Here is a 25,456-nt window from a genome sequence, read left to right as displayed (position 1 = left end):
GAAACCACCTTAAATCTATCGTTTATGTTATTTTGTTGATAGATGCAGATAACTTAAAGAGATGAATATCAGAAAAGCATTAGTACAAAGTACATAACGAAAATCATTTTGCGAATTTTATATATATAATCTGATTGGCCTGCATGTATTGTTTCTTGATATATAAAACAGTATAATTTTTAATAAATGTACTGTTAAAAAACGTTAGAAATATTAATTTAATTTTTATAATTTATTTTGAAATTAAATGAATATATAAAGACAATTTATTCTTATTATGAATATCTGTGCTCAGTCATAACTACACAAATAATCGCAAATATTATTTAATGTATTTAATATAATGATGAGAAAAATATTTTACATAGAAGTCATATATAGAGATTTTCAAGTAATTTCAAATAATATTCATTAAATAAGAATTTCTTGAAATAAGATTTTCAAATAATATTCTTAATATTTAAAAATGTTAAAAGTCCCTACTTTTTTGTCTTGTAGTGGACTTCTGTCTAACCGACTCCTATGTGTCAGACTTATGATTTATGATCAAATAAATAAATGGTCGGTTCATCCGAAAGTATACAGTCTGTTCTCTGTAATGGTTGGCACGATTTTTCAAGCATTTCCGCTAATGTGACGAAAAGAATAATAAAGTAATTAGTATTCATTTGGCAAAAAATTGCAATAATAATATCAAAAAAATGTTGTATTGAATAAAAAATCAAGATCATCATGACATTCTTAAATGACACCATATATTGCTTTTTATGCAGTGTCAAAATTGACACTTATACAAATTCAGCGATGCCATAAACAGTTGCTGTTTCCCAATAATTTCTTAATAAAAATCAACTTAAAATACATGGTGACCAGCAACTGGTGAGTAGTTCTAGTGGATACAGGGTAGTTCGCCCCAAAAAGATAAGTTGAGAATAGAGAAAATTTTTTTGAAAATTTATCAACATCAGCAGGTGGTTATTATACGTATGAAGATAAGTCAAAAACGTTTAAGGCCTTATTTTCAAGCAAATAAAGTTTGAATATGTTCAATTAAATACTGGTTTGATACACGCGCATGATACATTTTCAAATTCATTTTTCTCGAAAACAACGCATGTTAGAAAGAGTCTTTTGTACATTTTTGGTTTATTTATAGTTTAATTCTTACTCTTGTTCAGTCTAGTTTAGTTATACTTGTCAAATATTTATACTAAATCTTCTCGGAAACGGAGCGTTATATGAAAAAGTTCTATTCTATATTTTCATCTTATTTTTTCTTGTTAAATCAAACTGTTGTATAATAAATTACCTTATTACCCTGTATAATAAATTTCCTTATTAATGCGTAAATCAAATATAATCATATAAATATGAAAATATTCAGTAAGCTTTCTGAACATAAATGATAATACTTGTCATAAATTGAGTCTCGTATTCATGGTATATTCATGGAAATATAGATAAATATAATAATATAAAAAAATAAGGAAATATATATAAACGAATCTTAATATGTCTATCTACTACAGGAATGAAATATTTTTTTAATTCCATGAAGTTGATATGTTATATGGTGATTATAAAAGAAATCACGCAAGACGGTGAATTGGAAACATATAGAAACTGATATCCGGTTCGATGCAACAAAAAATTTATCACACTTCAAGCTGATTTTTTTAATTGGAGGAAGGCAACTGTGTATGATATTCGTTTCGATCTTACTTAGTCAAATTTGAATTTTTATTGAATAACCTTTTCTTGGTAATTTTATTAACTTTATTACCGTAATTTATTTCCAATTGAGTATTGAATAACTTTTGTTCAAATATTTTTTCATAATATTAGTAGTCACAACGAAACAATTATCAATTATCCAGCATTAATTAAAAAAAGTGTGCATATATATCTATAATGTTTACATCATTTACATATGTAGTGTGCCCGCTTTAACTGAACTTACTGGAATATTTCATTACAAATTAAGAATATAAAAGAATGGTAGCTAATTGTTTTCATCTCGATAAAGTTGTGGCCGATTGAATGGAACAGAATAATCAGGAATATACTGAAAACATATATGTCATACATTATTTACCACATTGCGTTTTACAACATTTTATAATAGCATTTCTATTATTTGTTATATAATACTTATATGTATATCTATATTATTTATTTCAATTTATCGCGTGTCTTCACATTATTGAACAAGGATTGCAAAAAGAGTTGAGAATTTATATGATAAATAGTATTTAAATAGACTAAAGAATCATCAATAAACAGTTTTTAAGTTAAAATAATTTTATAAAACACTACTATAATAATGTAACTGACATTTCGGTTTTAACGTATCGCATGAAATATGAAAACAGAGGATTACCTAAAAATTTTTGCCACAATTTTCTTTTACTAGCATCTATGCTTAATATCTTCTTACAGAATTGCAAATATTGCAAATGTCGCAGATATCCAGAATCTATCATACATGTCATCGGTCAAATAACATGTACAAGCGAATATAAGGTGACTAGTTATAAAACAGTAAAAAGAAAGTATAGAATAAAATTTTTCCGTCTGCGGTTAGTTTTCGAGAAAATCGAGTTTAAAAATTTGTCAGGTATGCTTGAATTTGATTAATTATCGACTGGTTACAAAAAAATAATTCTACATACGAAAGTAAGTAAAAAATGCGCAATAAAATTTTGTCATTTAAGGCTTTATTTTCGAGAAAATAGAGTTTGGATATGTTTAGTTAAGAATATACGCGTATGATCAATTTTCAAATTTATTTTTCTGAAAAACAACGCATTTTGTGAATAAATTTTATTATACATTTTCAACGTACTCTCAAATGTTGAATAATTTCCTGTTGACTATTTACTCCTGTCCAGTCTGGAATTAACGGAATTAATCTTCAAATATTATTCAATTTTTAGACTCCTTTTTTTCGTAAACGTCATATGAAAAATTTTCGTTCTATATTTTTTCCTTATTTTTTCATAAGAGATCATTTCATGCTCGCTTGTACATGTTATTCAGCTGGTCCCTGTACTTCCGTAACTTTCTTATATTTAATTAAAGAATTATTGAATTATAGGGTTCTATTAAAGCTTTATTTATTTAAAATGAAACATCGGTAACTAACGCATGCAGATTTTGCTAAAACTGTGCATAATTGTCATTAGCTGAACTTAAAAATTTTGCTGTATTTTTTAAAAGAGGACAAGAGACCTTTCTAAAGATCTATAGATCTGTGTGAAAATGTTTCGAAATAAATCAATTGTTTAAGAAAATTAAATTCCACCTCTCCTTTTTTTTTGAGATATTTTAATCTTTTTCAGATGAGTAAGGGCTTTTATTTATCCTCAATTCAGCGATGTCCAACAATATGTAATTATCGTAACTATTCCATCCATAATATCGTTACTCTTATTTTGTGCATTTCGTATACTGCCTGTCGTTTCAATTAATTTAATTATTTCAAAAAGAAATATATATATATATATATTTCGAAACACTGGAGTACTAATTATAAATAAATAAATAAATATATTTATTTATTATAAATAAATTAAATTATTATTTATTATAAATAAATAAATATATTTATTTATTTATTTATAATTAGTACTCCAGTGTTTATAAATATATTTATTTATTTATTTATATTATATATATAGTATAATTATATATAAAACGATAACAGTAAGTTTATTCAATGTAATTGTTACAATAGCGATGTTCTGAGAAAACATGCTTGAAATATAAATACTCTTTATATGCCAAGCATATCGAAGTAAAAATCCTCCTCATACATTTCACCAATGAGTTTTATCATCCTGCATTGTAAAACAACAATCTATCAGATTTTGGGAATGAAAGGTTCCTTTCTCTAGATATCAACTTTTATGCCACGAATGTTTAAATGAATTCCAAAATCTAGAAGAAAAAAGCTGATTACATATAAGAGATTATAGTTTTATAATATTATAATTCAGTAAAATGACTTGAACGGACAAAGTTCTCACACAATATTTCCATATGGAATATTTCCAAAACTGAGAACATGTAAGGCCAGAGTCTGGAGGCGGCACTTTTTCTATCATTGTTTCTTTAATATCATGAGAAAAAATATCTCTTTTTCTTGTAGGAAAAGGTGTAAGAATCTTGGACAGCATTCATTTCATGAATCTAGTAGCAATGTTCAAGATCTTATATTTGTCAAGAATACTTCTATAAATGAAGTTTTAGAGCAGTTGATCATTAATTTGCCAGATTACGAAGCAAAAAATGTCGCTAATGAACATTAGAATTTGAATAAATCTTTCTTTACTTTAGGTTCGAATTGCCTATATTACTTGATTTTTCTAAAATAAAATAAAGAGATGAAAACAGTCTTTTTTCTACCCTATTGAAATATTAGTACAGTAAATCTCCATTTATATAATCTTCATTTATTGGAACGAAATTTTAGTTAATGCCTAATTATTTGCCTAATAATGCCTAATTAACTCTTGTTAGTCGAATTCACTTATCTGAACACAAGCTTCTGTCATATCAACAAAAGACAATAAATGAGGAAAATTGGTCAGCTCCTATTATATGAAGTACAGTTATATGCTTCAGACAAATAGAGTTGAGTATTATAGAATAGAGAGTATTATAACATATAACTGCCTTCGATTTTATACTTGTATCATTTCCAATTGCTATTTCTGTATTTCTAGCATCTTCTCACTCACAGTGTCAATACTGGACCTATAAGTGGTAAATATAGTATAAAATAATAATAAATAACAGTAAATACTCTATCTATCATATGATTGTAATGAACTGATGTGTTTTATTTTATAAAAAAATATTGTGTACAATGTATAGATGAAACTAATGTTATTTCAATTTTTATAAACCTTGTAATTAATGGCAGAAATAACAACCAACCCATGAAATACACAAAACTAAAACGACAATATTAGACACAATATTTACAATAATTACATCTATCAATAAAAGTCCTTTTCATTTGAACGAAATTAAATGCCGTTTTTCACACAGATTTATAAGTCTTTAGAAACGGTATAATTTTTTGATACCTTGTGTATTATATGAGCAGTTAAATAGAAGGCGTGATTTGGATGAAAAGGCTAATTTCCTGTATATAGTAAAAAAATTACACCAAGAAAATACAGCAAAATTCTTAAATTGGTCTAATGAATAATTGAAGATATGGTGTCAGTCTCTGATGTTTTTTTGTTACTTTAATATGTACTAATATTTAAGTCCCGAATTTTTTATATATTATTTTTACTAAATAGTAATTAGTATCATGTATATTTTAATATATGCTTAAGTGAAGTTCTAATTGTGTATGTCTATACTGAAAAGTTATGTTAATTATATCAGACAGTATATTGGAAAAATTATATTTATACTGTAATTTTTAAATATAGGTACTGATACAGACTTAGAAATTATAGAAGCACATACAGTAGAAATATTAAAACGCAAAAGAGAAGAAAGTTTAAATAGGTATCCATGGCTTTGCACTGATTGTAATGATAAATTGCCTAGTTTAGAAAAGTTAGAAGAACATCATGAAACTATTCACAATCAACAAGCAAAATATATGTGTGTTTTATGTTGTAAAGTTTATGATAAATATTATGGTTTTCTTACTCATGTCAAACGACACAAAAACAAGACAAAATTCAGGTAAAATTCAGGTTTATTAAGTTATGTATAAACTGTTTAATATACATAATCTTCTAATGAAACTATTTAATATATGTTATAAAGTTGTGAAGATTGTGGAAAATCATTTGTACATAAAAAGGTGTTAGATTCTCATAAAGCAATTCATAGTAAGGAACGATCTCATGTATGCCAAACCTGTGGGAAAGCATTTAAACAACAAAGTGCATTATATATTCATAGTCGGTGTCATTTACCAGATACTATGAAAAATAGATTTCCATGTGATCAGTGTGACAAAAGGTATAACTTTATATATATACATATGTATATATATATTAATTTTGTTTTTGTTTATTGATATAAATTTATTTATTTGTATATCACTTTATAATGTATATTCTTTGTATGTGTATGCGCGCACGCACACGTTTATAGTTTATATTGTGAATATTTATAAGTACTGATTAAAATATGTCATTTGATAATTTCATATTTTATTTTGTTAAAAATATCTCCTATGTACTATACTAAAATATTACACAGATTATGATTGACTCAATCAACATCTCTAAATTAATGAAGATTTGCTAAAGAAGTACATTGTAAAATTGACTTTAATTTTAGAATTCAAGTCTAAATTTTAAGAAGAAATATCAAAAAAGCCATGTGTCATAATCTGATATTATCTTAAATATTATTTTAGCATTACACAAGTTTTTCTGATGTGACTATTTTATAAATTCAATATTATATTTACAATATATTTAATTTCTTCAGCTTTTATATCTCTTTCAAATGTATAAAATAATTATTCTTAGGAATATTTCTTTATGAACTTGTCCATATACATGCTTTTATGTTGCAACCATTATGCTGTAAATATTCTTATAATCTGATTTTTATAACCATAATGAAATTTTTCACAAAGTTTTGATGTTGATTGAAGCTTACATTTGAAAGGAGTTGCTTTATTCTATATTTTAATTCTTGAATGTACATAAACTTGTCTAAATTTTTATCTTCCGAATTGCTTTAATAAAAGTAAGCTGACAAAATATAAATAATAATATTGTAAATATTGTCAGTCCAAGAGTTAATTAAGCTGTAAATACCAAATTATTTTTTATTGTAATACATATTATCCTTTTTGTGAGAATACAATAACAAAAAGTTTGGCCTTAAACTTCAAGATTATAATTTTAGTACCTCATGAATTTTAGCATTATACTTGGGTGATATATAAGTAAAGTTTAAGTAGTATGCGAGTAATAAAAGAAGTTTTTCAGATTTTCAACAAAACCAAATTTAGTCACACATAAACGTATCCATTCTGGTGTTAGAAATTTTACATGTGATCAGTGTGGCAAGAGCTTTATTCAAAAAGGAAATCTAGAAGCTCATTTTTTAACTCACTCTGCAGATAAGCCATATAATTGCAGTCAATGCTCAAAAGCGTATGTTTATTAAAAAAATGTAATTTATAACTTACTTGTAACTATGTTTACATATTTAATGTTATTTGCAGTTTCAAAACACCACTACAGTTGAAAAAACATGAGACAGTTCATACAGGTGCTAAACCACATCAATGTGCTGTATGTGGAAGAACTTTTAGAGAAAAAGGTACCTTAAGGGAACATCACAGAATACATACTGGTGCAATGCCATTTACATGTGAATTTTGCGGTAAATGTTTTCGATTTAAAGGAATATTAACTGTAAGTTAATTAAATGACTAATACAGTATTATTTAAAAAGCAAAAAGTAATATCATTTTAAAATTTATTTTCAGACACACAGAAGACAACATACTGGCGAACGTCCATATAGTTGTTTAGAATGTCAACATCATTTTACAAATTGGCCAAATTATAATAAGCATATGAAACGTAGGCATGGAATTAATACATCTCATGCAAAGCATTTGTCACAATCTCAACAGATACAATTACAGCAGCAATTACCAGAGCAGCAATCAGAACAGTCACAAGCAGATCACTCAAATGCTTCAGAACATTCACTTTCTATATCCCCTGTGGAATCATCAGCTGTACATGTAAGGAATTATTGTATTTGATCTAGTATTATAGTTCATAGTATAAAAATATATGTGGCATTATGTAACATATGAAACTTATTTCAAAGATGAATTTAAAATGATATTACAAATTGATATAAATGTGCAACACATTTCATTACATTTTTAATGGAGTATCCTCAACAATTTATAAACATTAAGGATTATGAGAAAAAAAAACTAAGCCTTGATTTTTATTCCATTTTGTAGTCTGAAGTTTCGTTTTTATGATATAAGCATTATAAATTTTGAAATTCAATTCTTAACCCTTTGCACTCGGATGTCTTTTCAAAGGGGACATCGTAAGTCTCACATACCACTCGGATGTCTTATCTGAGAGGATATCAAAGCTTATTAGTGATTACGAAGGATGAACTCATTCCACCGCAACTTTCTGAGAAATGCATGTTTCCCTGAAGTTTTCTGTTGAAATGGCACAAGGAAGCAAATCAAAATATGGTATAATTGTCAAGATATATGAAGAAAATATCAGTAGGTTTTACGTCAGAAGAGAACGTGAGAAGTGCATTCACGACGGTTCGAGCGCGTCTCTACTCCACTTGAAAAGAGCGTTAAGGATGACTTGTAGAAGAAAGGTTGGTATACAAGTATACCTGGCATTGTATAGTGAAATTTGAGGATATAAGTAAACAAGTTTAAAACTGGACAAAAAGATTTTCAAAGCTGAACTCAGTTCATATTGAAGCGTCGAGCGTTACGGATAGATCCCTGTATTAATAAGTCAGGAAATCGAAAAAGTAATATTCTTTTGGTAAATTTAATTTTGTGGTTTCTTAATTTACCTCAGAAGGAAGAAAAAATAAAAAATCAATGAGACATTACAAGTTCGTCAAAAGTCTTATAAATCAGTTGAGAGGTAATTTTCGGGAATTAAAAACATATCCACTCACATCTTTGTCGGATAATAGACTTAACAACAAATTACATATTCCCAGTGTAGGAGAAAAAAAACTGGACTGTATTGTTTGTTCTGATAGGAAAACACCGTGGAAGACGTCAAACAACTTATTATTGTGAAACATGTATAAACCAATCTGCAGTGCATACTGCGAATTGCTTCAAAATTTATCATACTTTAGAAAATTATAAGAAATAAAATTTTCATTTTGTGGCAAAAAATATGATCCTCAACGTCTACAAATTTATGTAAATCAAATATCATTACAATACTTGGTTCCAAAGTTATACTATATAATATACTGATTCTTAGGTTCACGTTTTCGCAATAAAGTGGCGTCGAATTGCTGGTAGGTAACGTCCAAGATGGCTTCGAGTGCAAAGGGTTAAAGTATGAGTTTATTTAAATGATAACAATTTAAATCCGCTACTTATTCTAAATTTTAGACATATTCACTTACTGACAAATCATACAAGAATTAAAAATTGAATTGAAAAACTAAACAAATAAAAATTTAATTTAATTTCTATCTTTTGGATAGTTTCCAAAGATATTTTAGTGTTAAAGCTTTAGAAAATGTATTAAAGTGAAGCAACATGTTATCTTTTCACTATCATATTTGAACTCTATTTGAAAATAACACTTTATTCTGAACATCATTATAAAGATAAAGGGATATTATTCCTAAATACAGATTAATTCTTTTGCTAGTTAACTCGAAAGCGGATGCTGCTGCATCCCTGATATGAATAATCTCATATCAATTATGTGATTTGTCATTTGAAGTAGATATTGTTCCTATGTAGGACATAGATGGTATATAAATATATACACGCACATATATATATATATGTAATATTTAGTATATAATATATATATACATATTATATAATATGTAATATATATGTAACATATAGTATGTAATATGATATATATATATATATATATATATATATGTAACCCATAGCATATAATATGTATATGTAACATATGCATATGTATTATATATTACATATATATTTGTAATAATATATGTAATATATATATATAGGGTGGTTGGTAACTGGTGGTACAAGCGGAAAGGGGGTGATTCTACGCGAAAAAAGAAGTCGAAAATATAGAATAAAAATTTTTCGTTTCAGGCTTTGTTTTCGAGAAAATCGACTTTGAATTTTCGCTCGGTACGCGTGCACTTTATCACGTCTCGTTAGAACGGATCTCACTGTAGATCATTGTCTCGATTGACGTTATGTTGATGAACACTTCCAATGTGACCGAAGTGTTTTCCTACCTATTAACTTACTATCCGACTTTTATCGCTATCCACTATCAGCACCTATTAGTCTACCATCATGTCTACATACAGCAATCGGGAATATACGGACATGATACCTTCGTTAGGTGCGTGTGGTGGTAACGCATCAACCGCAGCTGATCATTACAGACACCGGTATCCCAACCGTTGACATCCTGACAGACGTGTTATTCAAAGAGCAGAACGAACCCTCGGCGAATATGGTTCTTTTGAAAAACTTAGACGACATGGTGGTCGTCGACGACGCGTTAGTGTAAATGTTGAAGGGCAAATACTAAAGGATGTTTTGGGACATCCTGACATAAGTGCAAGAAACCTTTCTTTGCGGTATAATCTTAGTTGCTTCACGATTCTTCGAATTCTACACAAAAACAACTTACATGCTTATCATATCACCAGAGTACAAGGACTCATACCTCATGATAAGATTTCGCGAAAGGCATTTTGTCATTGGTTGCTTTAACAGCATGCCAACGATGCAGAATTTCTGTTAAAAATTTTATGGACCGATGAAGCGAAATTTACAAGGGACGGCATGTTTAATGTCCATAACATGCATAATTGACAAAATGAGAATCCTCACTCTATTCTTGAAACACATTTTCAAGTAAGATGGAACGTAAACGTCTGGGCTGGCATAATGGGACATCTAATTATTGGGCTATATTTTTTCGAAGGAAATGTGAGGTCAGCAGCATATTTCGATTTCTTACAAAACACCGGAATTATTATCGGAATTATTAGAAGATGTACCGCTGAGAACTAGAGGAAGTTTAATTTCTCAACAAGACGGTGCACCGCTACATTTTAGTCCTCATGTGAGAGATTTTTTAAACCAACATTACCAAGGCTGGATTGGTAGTGCTGGAACAATAGCTTGGCTACCACGCTCTCCTAACTTAACTCCGCTTGACTTTTATTTATGGAGCCATATTAAATCAATTGTGTATTCTAAAGAAATCGCAAGTTGCGAGCAATTGAAAGAAAAGATTATTGTAGCCTTTCATACTTTAAAACAATCGAATACGTTAGAAAGTGTTCATACAAATTTAATTAGAAGAGCAGAAGTATGTGTTCGGCAGAATGGGCAATATTTTCAGCAATTTTTGTAATAATAAACTTTATGATTACTTCATATTATTTCATTATGTATTCCTAATTTTCCGTTACGGCAAAAACAAACTTAAACTGCGATAATATCCATCGAGACAACGATCTACAGTGAGATCCGTTATAACGAGACGTGATAAAGTGCACGCGTACCGAGCGAAAATTCAAAGTCGATTTTCTCGAAAACAAAGCCTGAAACGAAAAACTTTTATTCTATATTTTCGACTTCTTTTTTCGCGTAGGATCACCCCCTTTCCGCTTGTACCACCAGTTACCAACCGCCCTGTATATAATATGTAATAATTCTCGATTAATAGATGTATTTTTATCTTAGTAGGCATAGGGTTATAGTTGCCCTATGAATTCTTAGAACTGCTCCTTGGGAGAGAGCAAGCGTGTTATCTCTAACTGCTAGTCATTACTAGGTACTACTGAATCATCAGATTATAAAAAATAAAATTTTTATGCTTTTAAATTTAGAATTATGACGTCATATACATCAATGAAATTGCTTATGTTTTTTGATGAATGTGACACTAAACATGACTATATCTGAACGAATTTAAAGTACATTCCTTGACTATTTCATACTCGTTCAATGTTTCTCATTCTCATTTTCGAGGGGTGTGGAAACCGATCAAAATTTACATCGACTCGACAAAGGTCAGATGGAATTGGTTTGAAAGCCCCAAATAAAACTATTAAGAGAATATATATAAAAAATGGTGATGATAAGCCTTAGATGAATAAACACCAGATTCAAAATTTGAAAGAAGGATTATTTTTATTTTGATAATATTTTTAAATTAATTGTAAAATTCTTTAATAACTTTACATAGACGACAAAGTTAAAATAAAAAAGAGAAAAATATAAACAACTAAAGATACACTGGTTGAACCTCTTCTGTTTTTTTAGTTTAACGTCTTCTGCACAACTCCATATGTGAGACTGAAAGAAAAGTTTGTTATACCTCAAATAAAAGTGAATATCATCACTATATTAGGTTTGGTTTTAGGGTAGGTTTTTCAATCCGCCCGCTGTGTGGCTACCGGGAACGCTTGCATAAAATGATAATAAACTAATTATAAAAGTAATAGGGGGTAAATAACTGATATTATTTTACGAACTAGAAAAATTGTTATTGTTTGCGCTAGCGTTACTGAACGCCTCATGGCGGTTGGATTGAAAAAAGTAACCCAAGTCCAACACACAATAGATTGATGATATTCATTTTTAATTAAATAATAGCAGATATTTCTTACAGTCTCACATATGCAGTTGTGCACAGCACTTTATGGCTTAATCTTTGCTTATATAAACTATATAAAAAAAAGAGGGGCGGTCAGCAATCAATACTAACACGTACGCCGTTATGGACGTACAATTATAAGCACAATTTACTCTAGTGGTATTGATAATTTTTTGCGAATATTTCGAAACTATGATCAACCGACAGTTATATGTACAGGAAAAAATTGTCTAAAATTTTGAGCTTTTCAATATATTAAAACATTATGGAAACCGTAAAGGACGTAGCTGTTTCACAGATTCACCAAAAAATTCAATGTTTTATAGTGTTAAATTAGCATGCAAGAAGCATTCCTATCTATTTCTTCTTAATAGTTGGACTCTTATCGAGCCGATCCAAAGTTTGACTGTTCGTTCAAGCTTTTACCCGAGTCATGACTTGGGATCCCAAAACTTTTGGGAGTTGGAGCAACATGAATTTACATAGATCGGGGCTGATTCTGTTCGAATTTCTATCGGCCCGCCTCGAAGTTTCGGATCCCGATACTTGGGACGATCTGTACACCTCTAATATCAACTCTTTCATTGTGGATCTCGTACGGGCCGAAAACTAAAAATTGTTAAGATTTATAATTGCTACAATGATACATGTACCATACGAGACGTAAATATTAATTAACTAAAAAATTATATCAAAAATTTACTAAAATGGTAAAACAATCCTTTTTTCAAATTTTACAACATAGTTAATACAACATATCGTCATTTTAATCCACATGAAAAGGCTAAAGCTCACTTTTGGATTGATTTGAAAAAAACTGTCCTTTAATTCTTTAAATCTCTTTATGTAAAACATTTTTTTTAAATAGAGCGATTTGAAAGGAGGTAACAAAAAATAAAGTTCACATCAATAACAGTCGCAATTTACAGGAAAAGTGACTTATCACTGATTTTAATGGGATTTTTTAATTACCTTGTAGATATATAAACAATGGGAAATATAAAAAGACTAGTGGTAATCTTGACAAAAATAGGAAACCTTTTTAAAAATGGAAGGAGGTAGGAAAACTTTAAGAAGTTAGTGGCTTATAGAAACCTATTGTATTTTTGATGTAAATTATGGTGAATGCAAATATGTCATTCTTATGGAAATATCGGTCTTGAAGAAGACGCCACAGATTGTGCAAGTCTCATCTCCAGCTGGATTAAAAGAGTAATATAGAAAGCGTTAGTTAGAAGTAAATAAATCCGCAACCGGCAACGTTATTGCAAGATATAGTATAGTTAAATTATATTAGTATAGTTATTATTTATTAACTAATATATTTTTATATATATTAACATATATTGTGAGTCATGTTGCGTGTATGTGTGCCCCCGACAATAGTATTATATTAACTGATGTGTGTCACAAGGAGATTGTTGATCGGAACTTACACATTACGTGTGCATGTTGTTGCTAAAAGAGTAAAACCTATATAACTCAAGATAAAGATGGGAATAAGGTAATTTGTACCTTTCCATGTATTTCTTGATACCTGCGGTTCTTCATTATACGATGGAGTTGCTGATTGCAATTTTATCAAATCTAGATTAACATTTATACCCTTCTTTAAAATGGACTTGAGGCAGAGGTTGTAGAATTTGTACCTTTCTTTTTGAAATCAACATTTCAGTGAAACTATATACTCATGTCGACATTCAATTTGTAGTAAATTAAAACCATTTTTGCTATCAAATTCAAATGGTTTAATGTCATCATCAAGGAAGAAAGAAAATAGTTTATTGCTAAAAGGAGGAAAAACAAGAGGGACAGAAATACATAGCAGGGTAACATCATGGATTATAGAATTGTAAAATCCTTAAATTATAATTTAATTTGTTAACACATTGGCGACGAATGATACATCATAGTATAAATGCATTATTCAAGTTCTATACTTGGGTACGGATGATGCGAAAACATGTCATCAAATATCTTCGTATATTTGTCTCAAAATAAATTTATAAGATATTATAAATGGTCCAATTTCCTTTAGAAGAGGCTATGTTAGATGTCTCACGAATTGAAAAAATTGTTTATGGATTTAACTTTCTGTTATGTGTCGCGATGATTGATACTAAGACTTATGTATACGGTAGAGAGATAAAGTACGGATTCGACGGTTGGACTTTAGACCGTAATAACTATGTTTATAACACGATAAAAGATATTTCTTTATGGTTGATGAAATGACTATGCATCGATAGGACGAGAGTAAAATTTGTTAGTCTTTCTTTGGACTCCGCAACTATTGCATGTGTTTCTCAACAGCCTGTGGTTTCCTGTGTTTGAATAGTAAAAATTTTATTTCTTATGTTTTATTAAAAATCCTTAAATGGAGGAAGAATTACTTTCGAAGAAAATGATATGAAGATTTTATCAGAATTCGCTGATGATGAATATAACAGTGAAGACTCTGATATTGGACCGGTACGACGAGAAGTGCATCTGTTACACGTGCTTTCATCGTTACTATCAAATAAAGAAGAAACAGAAATAGGAGAGAATAATTGATTGGATTGATCCGAACTTGATCCAGAAAAACATAACGAACAATTCGAAGGTGTCGCTGGAGTGAAAATCTTTCCAGATAATCCTCAAATTGTTACAGATGTCACGTCTTTATTCGTTGGACATAATTTATTTGAAAAAATTGTCCTCGAAATAAATCGTTATCATAATGTAAATAGCCACAGATATAAAAATTTTGCACATAGATCTAAATGAATCGATGGTCACAGTTCCGGAAATGAAGAAAGTATTTGCCCTCATAATAATTATGGAAATTAGGAAAAATAAGATTGGTCCACAAATTCACTTATAGAAATTCCAGTTTTTGGCAATATTATGAGTAGACGTCGGTTTTTGCAAATTTGTATTTTCCTCCGTTTCTTTAATAACACAGTTATCCGTCCAAATGACAACAGGCTAATAAAAGTACAGGAAACTATAGATTATTTTGTAATAAATTTAAAATCATATCTATCACTTAATGAAGGCATAATCCCATAGAGAGGAAGACTTCGACTCCGAGTTTACAATCCGAGCAAAAGTATAAAATATGGCATTTTCAATAGAATAATTGGCGAATCGAAGACACGATATATTTACATTCTTTCCTTTATTGTGAAAAGAGTATTATTTTGGAGAATACTATTATGGTATAAATCAAATGGATCAATATCGGAAAGAATGGCATCATGTGTATGCAGATAGTTTTTACAACAGTGTAACTTTGACTTCTAAATTATTATCGAAAAAGGTTAGATTTTGGGGAACAATAGGAGGAAATTAGAGAATGTCGGATTCTTTAAAAAAATATGAAACTGCAGCGTGGAGAGACATACCGCGAAAGAGAAAGGGGAGAAATTATGATACAAATATAGAGAAGTACAATGTAGTTAACAATGTGTAGAAGTAGTAAGTAGTTCGGAGTAGTAACAATGTGTTAATATCATTTATTGAGTGCTAAAGTGTTTTTAAATATCATTGATCTATTTGTTGTCCTAATTGAAATAATATCTTCAAACCCAAATACGTATGCTTTAATAAGCAATTCAATTAAAAGTATAGTATGTTTTTATAAACAATATTAAGTACTATACCTAAAATTATTTTTCTTTATTCCCATTTTTAAGACGTTTTTATTTTTTTTTCAAGGTCACTGAGATCCGACCGTCTATATCTTCTATTTTTCTCACTGATTATACGTATAAACGAGGAAATTAAAAAGAAGTCCCATCAAAATCAGTGATGAGACACCTTTCTTACAAATTGGTCATTTTATGAACTGATGCAGATGCTGGATTGTTGGATATGTATCCAATATCCATTTACAAATCTAAGTAATGGGGTATACAATATTCTAATGGCCCAATCTTCTAAGTCAATGCAATTTCGATTTACTTAGCATATCTAATCTGTAAGTTGGCTGCAAATTAATACTTAGTAAAAAATTAGTATACCATGTGTATGAATAGTTCGCCATAACCATATGAGTGTTAAGGATGGTCCCATTGAATACTGAGATTTAGTAATACTGTGGATGATTGTATTTTTAAATACTTTTGTGACCTTTGCAAAATATACACTTGTACTAAAATATCTTGCAACTTTTGCATTTTTAGAATCGTTTAAAATTTTATCAATATAATCATGATAGTTGTAACAATCATAATAGTTAATCACATTTCTCTATGGATTGGTCCTTGTATCACATTATTTCATATAAAAAAGTACTAAGTTGCTTATGCCAAACGAGATGCATTAACCAACGCATAGAGAAATGTGATTATTTTAAAAAAACTTGGAATTAAAAAACTCTACGTGTCCACGCGCAAAGAAACTAATAACTTCATGTCGTGTCCTTTTCGAGGCCATGCAACTCTTGTTTTATAATATCGTATATCTTTTATAATAATGTAAAATTATGAAGCTAGTTGCTTCATTCTATTTATGGTTGGCTACTTCATGCGCTAAGGAATTCCCTGTTTCTGCATTAATATCACGTTATTTATTTCTTATCTGACTGCGAAATGTAAATATATTGTAAATAACGTCACCGCAAAAACCAATAGAACTTTAATATAATTTTTCAAGAGTACGATTAATTTATGACTCATGGTTCCTTTTGCAAAGTTGGTAATACGATACAAACAGAAAATGTAACTGTTTGATCTTGAAATTCTAAGTCAAGATCAAAATCAATTTTGCGGCAATTTTTTTACATTAATCTCCACCAAACCAAGAGTGCAGGATCACATTGCGATGGTTCCGACACTTATTTTCCTTGCATCCTATACATTCAATTAAAGGCAATATAAGGTATATAAACATATATAAATCCTTTGACTATAACAATTATTTTTTCAATCTCTTAAATATTCGCTTTTTTCTCGATTTTATCGCCTTTCTGATTTCGATTAACGTTATCTCAGCATTACTAAATTCATTAGCCATTGTACTTATTTCTATACGTTTGCCTTAATTTTCTTGCACTTTCTTGCTTACATTCAAACATCAGTTTGTGGTCATCATGTAATTTTAGGTTTTAAAAATCTCCGAAAACGGTCGATTTGATAATCGTTGGGATCTTATATAATATTTGCACGCACGTGCTGAATAACGAATGACACTTTCTCGAAAGATCAATCTTACTAACAAGATACAAAAGCAATACATTAGTTCACCGTAAAGTCGGTGTGTCGCAACGTAGACGGATTGAAATGAGAACTATTTGAAAATTATATTTAAAAAAAACCTTTTGATATTTTATTTACAGTAACTCCCGAAAGTATTCGAATACTCGCCATAGAATTTTTTAATGAATATATTATGTGCATTATACGAAATTTTTTGAACCAACAACACACATCATGATTGTAATAATAAGAGGAATTGGTTCGAAAAAGTTTATAGAAGTTATTAGACATTCATTGCGAACATATATTTTATGTAAAATTAGTATATAGTGTGAGTAGTCGTCTTAAACATAAAATTAGTGATAAAGATGGTCTCATTACATGTGGCTTATTGATATAACAAATAATTGACTGTTCAAATATTTTGGTGATCTTTGCGAAATATATAATTTACTCCTAATAAATATCTTGTAACTTCTATATACATTTTCAGATTCGTTTCAAATACCAATGTAATCACCATAATCGCGTTGCGTTATAGTGTTAATAAAATTTTAAAATACTTTGTATAACATACAAGGTGTCCCAAATTTAAACAATTGAACTTGATCAGTATGTTCTGTGAATGTAAATAAGAAAAAACGTCATATAAACATAGGACGGCAAATGCTTTCGGAAAAAGTTATAACAAAAATATTGATTGGTCGGGGAAGACACATTTGGACCGCCAGGTTGTTGGGATCGCCAGATCTTAAATTAATAGACTTTTATCAGTGAGGAATAGTGAAAGTGATTGTGTATAGTATAAAAGTCAAATCGCAGAAGAAAAGACAAGAATTAAAAGTAGAAAGGATTAATGATGCATTTACTGAACTAAAGCAAGATAAACATGAAATCGGAGAGTAATAAAATTCAATTTCCCTACGATATCAAACTGGTATTCGAAACGGGAGACGGCATTTTGAGATGAAAACATAAATTAATTTTTCACTGTAATAAAACGTAATAATAAAGTGTTTGCGAATCTGTCTATATAACATTTTTTCTTATTTCTGCTCATAGAACGCTGCGGAAATTTGATTATTGAAACTTGGGGCACCCTCTATACGCTACCATATAAAAATATTTGAATATTTGGTGCAATTCAACCAAAACATTGAAATTTTTATTATATTTTCAACATTATGATGGAAGATTGCTTCTCTACTTGCTAATTTTTTACTTCTTGTCATAACTCGGATCAAATGTTTTGTTACATTGAAGTTTTGTTGAATTGATTGAAAATCCATATTTATTTCTAACAAATAACTAATACCTCGGAAAATCTATATAAACTTCTAGAATATGGTTGGAAATACATCTCAATTAATTTTGCCATAATTCAATCTCTAGCCATTGTTAATGTTTCATTTTATTTACATTAATAAATATTAACTATAGTTTTTATCAATAAGATCAGAGGCAAAAATTAGATTAAAGGTCTTTATTTACAGTATATCCTATATATTTGCAATACATAATTTGGAAATGTTTAAATATTCATGCACGGTAGTGTTCATAAAATGTTTCTAGGAGTAGTTTTAGTAGGAATAATTTCATGAGTCATATGTATAAAAACTTGAATATTCTAAGGTATTCTTATTTTGATAATATATGGTAAACGTGTACGTTGGCCCAATTGGCGAATCAACTGTGGTTTTAGTCCCTTGGATGGTTCGCTTAGACCACAAGCACTCATCCACCAAGTTGTCGCAATAGTTAACAAGGTGGGGATGCGGGTCAGGCTCAAGGAGGAATTTCGTGATTGTCGATGCATCGAAGTGCTGAGCTGTGGGTTTATGATACTGCTATTCAATGTTCAGAAACGGGCATGTAGCAATTCATCTGGTCCGTAGATATAGGATTCGGCAGCAATAAAATAATTTCTTGCTTCTTGTTCCTGATTTCGACGAGCAACAGATTAAATCATAAAGTTTCTAAAGCATCTCAAAAGTAGTATATCATGCGCCCATACTGTAAACGTAAATCTAGTAACTTCACTGTAAAAACTAAACATAAGTTTTCAAATTTACATTCAAAGAAGTTTAATACAAAGGAAAGAAGAAAAGATTAAGACACAATTATGAGGACATGTTCATACATCAGACTTATGTGATATATGTACATATCCTTCTTTGACTATTGTTTTGACTATTATTTGGCATATTTCATATGACAATTATTAAAAGGAAAAAGATGAGTCTGAACCGAACAAAATAATGGGAAGTGACAAAAATTATAAACTAACGAAGTAAAAAAATTACAAGTTATTTATAATCCAATTATTTATTGCTCTGTAACTAACAATAAAGTCTCCAGACCGTTTGTAATTTATCATCTTTTCCTATAATTTTATAGACATTTGTTAGAACTTTGAATAGGGTAAAAAGGCTCATGTATTTTGCATTTCATTCCGTTTCGCTTTTCTTTATGCAATTTATTGAATTTCCTGTTTAGTTACATTTTCTTCCAGCCATTTCACCGTTACGTCTTTTCCTTGTCCCATTTTGTTTCTTTGCACGTAACAATTTTCGATCCTTATTTTAGTGCAGCGTAGAAGGTAAAAAGTTCGTAGAATTTGTTCAATGTTAACATTAATTTGGTTAGATTGTTCATTTTGCGGTTTTATTATTTCAACATCGACGAGATTTAGTTACGGTCGTTAGATAGTGCTCAGCCATTGATTCCCAGGAGATAGAAATTCGGCAATGAAATATATACTGGAAATGGGAATGGAAGATCATAGAATTGGTATTAAATTTACAACTTTCGATGATAGCAATAATTTGATGTTAGTTCAGAACCAGTTTATTGCAGTATAGCAGTATATCTAGAAGGAATTGTTTTTTTGTAAAGGAAAATATCAGGAACCCATTGCTTGGAACGAATTAGATCAAGTCGGGTTAACGATAATGTATTGGCAATAAACCACTACATTTCGTCAATGTGTGACAAGTTTTTTCACTCCGTCAGCGAAGAACTCTACTGATAAAATGCTTCGCAGCTATCTTGACTTCATCCTCCATATTAAAATAAATACCTTTCAAGGCCTTCTTTAATTTAGGGAAAAGTTGGAAATTCGATGAATTTTCGGTAGCGCAGTGTTTTACGCTGTTAAAAATTCGATTGTTGCACATCGCTTGAATGTCGTTGATATTACATTCATATTCAACTTCGTTTTATACTCCTTGCCATTGTGTCAATTGGGATTATTATAATGGAGCGATGTAGCTACGAGCTAGGTGCACCCGTACCGTTATAGCTGTTTTCGTTCTTGAGATACAGGCGAGTATGCATTGTTTATCACTCCTCTTTATCTCATGACTCCTACTATCGGGATTCCCAAAAATTTCAAGAATGCAAACAACGTTTCGAAATTAGTTTTGTTGAATATGTCCATGTTATGGAATGGACAAATACTATATTGACATTTGTAATCAATGATTTCACTTCTCATGAGCAGTCATTTATCACTTACAATTTACTAGATGACAAAAGACTTTCACATGCGACATTGTATGTTTAATTTGATTCGTTTACGCAAATCCCATACTGCCTAAAACTATTATAAACACTTGTGTGATAAATTAAAAGTAATCTTTTCATGTTATTTTAATATCAACGTAAAAAAAAAGTTATTTTACCAAAGGAGTTTCGACTATTGTAGTAATATTGTAGTAAAATAGTGTACTAATACAACAAGGATGAATACGTATCCTAAATTAGTCTCGAAAAGTGACTCAGGTTTTTGAAATTCTTGGAAATTTCTCGACTTTCGAGATACTTTCAGGAACCAGACTCTCGATCCCTAAAAATTTTTCGATCCGACCTAATTCGTCATTTTCTAATTCTCGAACACCTCTAATCTATTGGTTTCAAAATTCTCTATTATCTGTGATCATAGGAATCTCATATTACAATTGACCGATCAACAGTTAAAGATACTTTACTAATCTCTCTTTCCTACTTTTTTATTATAACTGCTTCCACAGACTTTATTTCTGTTCGATTAAATAGTAAATATCTCTATTGGGATTAAAGGTAAAAAGAAATGTCCAAAACAAAAGTTGAACTGTTCACGCTGGTAAATAGGGTGGTATAAATAAACTTTTTTAATGCATGTTTCTTTTAAATTACATATAATTTTTATCGCAGTGTTATAGCTGATGTCAAGATGAGTTGAACCATATATGTTACGATCTTGTGAAATGATACACCTTGGATTCATGAATTTAGATTCGGTTACATCTTCAAGATTGTGAGTTTTTGTAGCAATGCAAAGAAATCAATTATTGATAACAAAAAGGAAGTAATCGAGCAAAATTGAACCAATGAGCTAATTGCTATTTCGGTTTATTGTACTTAATATAACGGTTTAGAAATTTTTCCTTCAGAAATCCTGTCCTGTCTGCCAGAAATATGTTGGAAAACTGTCATACTGACATTACATCACTTAATGGATATTTAAAAGAAAGTTCTCTTAATGTTTCAACAAAATGTCTTGTGTAAATGTCACGTACAGTGAAACTTTGAATATCCTAACATTTGAACGTTCTGTTATGCGAATATTCTGATATCTAAACAGTGTGTCTATTAGTAACAAATGTTTTTTTTCTGTTACAAATACTATTATTACATATATACTATTATCATTACTATTATAAATATGTAGTATTTGTTTTGTAGCTAAGGTGAAAGACTAAACGGATTTAATTCCGTATCGTTATATCGGAGGGTCCTTGTTACAATACCATTATTATTATATGTATAAAGAATAAATGAATGATGATGATGAGGGTCACGTCGAATGTAGTTTAGCGGCTAAAAAGATATGGGGTCCTTAGACATCAAAATAAACTGACAATCTCCTTCATCCCTTTTCTTGATTATAAAAAGTGGTTGTTTTTTTATTCGAAGGTTCATAAAAGAACAATATTAACAATAATCACTAGTACTTTATAGAATCTTCAATTTCTTTCACGCCTACTAATCAAAGACGTGTTATGCATTTGATATTTTCGAGATGTAATTTAGAAATGATATGTATAAGTGCTTATATACTTGGTACGTATTATCACATAATATTATCATATCAATGCATATGAATATGAACGGGCAAGTCTTGCACGTGCCGTGCAATCACTTCAGATAGGTCAAGATGGACTAAAGTTTATTGAAAATTTATAGTATTACGTTACAGTCTTTTAAACATAATTTTAAGAATTTATGTCATAGGTGCTATTCACGACCCCATAGGCACACGAAAAGAAAAACTACCGTTTTTAGTTTCTTTCCCGAGGTTCTTCCGTTAAGTCCGTTTAATGCGATGCCTGAGGCAATTTAGAATCCCTAATGCCTGTGTAAGTAGAACTAACATTATTGGTTCGTTTTGGTTATTGTTACGTCGCGTAACACTCTACCTAGCCCAGGCCACACACCGCGGGCAAGATGGCAACCAGATGTCTTCGGATACTCACTGCGTACCCTCAATAGTCTCAAGTATCTTCCATAAATCTCAGGAATTTCCTAGTAAAGGTCCTTCAAACCAAACAAACGTCTGTTTCCGAAGAATTTCTAAAGACTATTGTCTACCACGGCTTGACAAGGGAAAGTTAGTTTTTCTCACGTATGATGCAACTTTCCTCCCACTAACCACTTTCTCTTGAGGGCGGTTAAGACCCTTCGTTTAACCAATTAACAACGAAGCCTATTTCCCTCACTCTCTTAACTAAAATCGTCACCAACAAATCCGATGGTCCCGTGCGCTAGACACACCCATCCTTAGCTTTCTTCCGACACAGCATCGTCTCCCAAGACAGTACTAATTTTACATCCTTCGAACAGTCAACATCTCTTGACCGGGTATACACACCCGTAGATCAGCCACTCATTCATCTCGTACATACGCACCAGCGTAACTGCCTTCGTTATAAGTTGTTGGAATAAACGGTGAAATATAACTTACTCTACTGTGTCATATTCATTTAACCACCTCTGTTATCTTAACCGAAACAGGGGAACGACTACTTCGCGGCGTCGATTCACCGAATCGTAGCGAGAATTTACGCCTCTCGCTGACGCGTTTTCCTCGCGACCGCGTCTCTCCGCGAACGGTCGTAACAGTTATTGTCACGCAGGAGAAGATCTCAAAAACCTGTTTGCATGAGTTACGTAGACTGGATTAGGGTTTTTGGAAACCATGAGATGTTGCTCTTCTATTTGATGGGGATTTCGTGTATATTGGTAATTCAGTTTATTAGTGAGTTTTCATGTGGTCAGTTTAGTGTCCTTTGTGTAAGATCTTTGATGTGCATAGTGAGATTGGGTACGACAGATTTTTCATGTAGTTTGCGTGAGCTATAGTCTCTTGGTTTGTTCAGGATTATCCTTAGGAATCTATCCTGGATTTTTTACTGAACTACAGACCTATGTTTCGTATGCCACGACGGATCTTGTACGTATTTTGTATAGGAGTATTTTGTGTTTCGGGTTTGTTGATCATTTTGCGTATGTATTTTAGCCGCTGGACACCAGACCTGTGTTCCATATGTCAGGATTTTGTATAGGAGTATTTTGTGTTTGATTGACAATGGACTCTCTCTATCTATTAGGAAGAGTTCTAATTGTTACAAATAGTTTTTTATGCGGTCGTGTATGGCTGATTTCCAATTATCTTTAGTGTCAAGAATGACGCCTAGATACTCGCCTTTTAATTCTGTTGTTTGCTGGTGTACAATTAGTTTGATGCATAGATGTGTTTCAGTTTTCTCAATATTTGGGTTCCCAACTCTAGAGGTGGGCTTAACACTAAGAAAAAATGATTTTGATGGTGAGCAATTGCCTCCTCTGGCTACCATGAAAATGTGTACTGTCATCTGCATACATACACATGGGCGCGCGCACATACACACACACATGTATATGTTTCATATCTTCTAGTACTTTTAATACTCGTCTAATATTTTACTGAAACGTTTATATTTATCTGATATTTAAGGGCCCTTCTGCGGTTGTGAGAAGAAAAAGTGATTTTTGGAGTATTTTTCAAGAAAACGCGTATATATTTATTTCCATGAAGGGTTTGGTTAATAAAGATACATTTAAAGAAATCTTGTTAAATTCGCATGTAAAAGTATTTGTTTATTTAAGAATTATGTCCTGGAAGGCCTTTTTAAAAAGGTAGTTTGCGGTGAACACTCTTGCTGGAAACTGAATCATCTGATATTAAAATTTCGGAAAGATATAGCTGATATATTAGTTTATTTAATCTTTAATTGAAACATTTTACATGAAGTTTATTTGGGACAAAGTGACGGATGTTGAAAGTCAAATGACTGATTTTCATTTTAAAAAATATTCATTTTTCGATCATAAAATAAAAACTAAATATTTAAGAATGAAATTCATCGACTAAAGATTAAATTTTTATACCTAACGTAAGCCTTTAAGTTTCGGAACGGATTAGTTTTCGATTAGTCGTGGGTACCGACTTTGGAAATGCGTATTTTGACAAAAATGTGTAAGTTCCAAATTCCAACTTTTTAAAAACTTTTTGTTTAATTTACACAGAGTCATCTTGAATCTTTCAGGACATATTCTTGAGATAGTAGTCCGTGTGCTTCAAGAAAATATCAAAACCCATCAATCAAATTTTTCTAATTTCCTAGCACATCGGACCTTTTGAAACAGTTAAAATATTGTAATAGTGATAATAATATTAAATTGAAATACATGCCGATTCTTATCTATAAACTATACAAGTAATTGTAAAATTTTGCCCTATTATTTATATATTATCCATATAAATTTTATATTTATATATTATCATATATAATAATATATATATAATTATATATATACATATAATTA

The 25,456-nt window shown here is 30.3% G+C and overlaps 1 protein-coding gene across 8 annotated transcripts in view; it reads left to right on the top strand.

Moving 5' to 3' along the window:
* Positions 1-25,456, top strand: part of LOC126866937 (zinc finger protein 260-like) — a 34,624-nt gene that overhangs the window by 4,512 nt on the left and 4,656 nt on the right. For 2 of the 8 annotated variants that reach the window (XM_050620965.1, XM_050620962.1), the window contains exons 3-7: positions 5,451-5,712; positions 5,797-5,994; positions 6,981-7,148; positions 7,220-7,412; positions 7,487-7,750. In XM_050620965.1, the coding sequence (XP_050476922.1) occupies positions 5,451-5,712; positions 5,797-5,994; positions 6,981-7,148; positions 7,220-7,412; positions 7,487-7,750 (1,085 nt within the window). The other 6 variants (XR_007690098.1, XR_007690095.1, XR_007690096.1 and 3 more) reach the window with 6 other exon arrangements.

The sequence above is a fragment of the Bombus huntii genome, chromosome 6 (genome assembly GCF_024542735.1).
Source record: "Bombus huntii isolate Logan2020A chromosome 6, iyBomHunt1.1, whole genome shotgun sequence".
NCBI classification, from domain to species: Eukaryota; Metazoa; Arthropoda; class Insecta; order Hymenoptera; family Apidae; genus Bombus; species Bombus huntii.
This window is presented reverse-complemented; position numbering and strand designations above follow the sequence as displayed.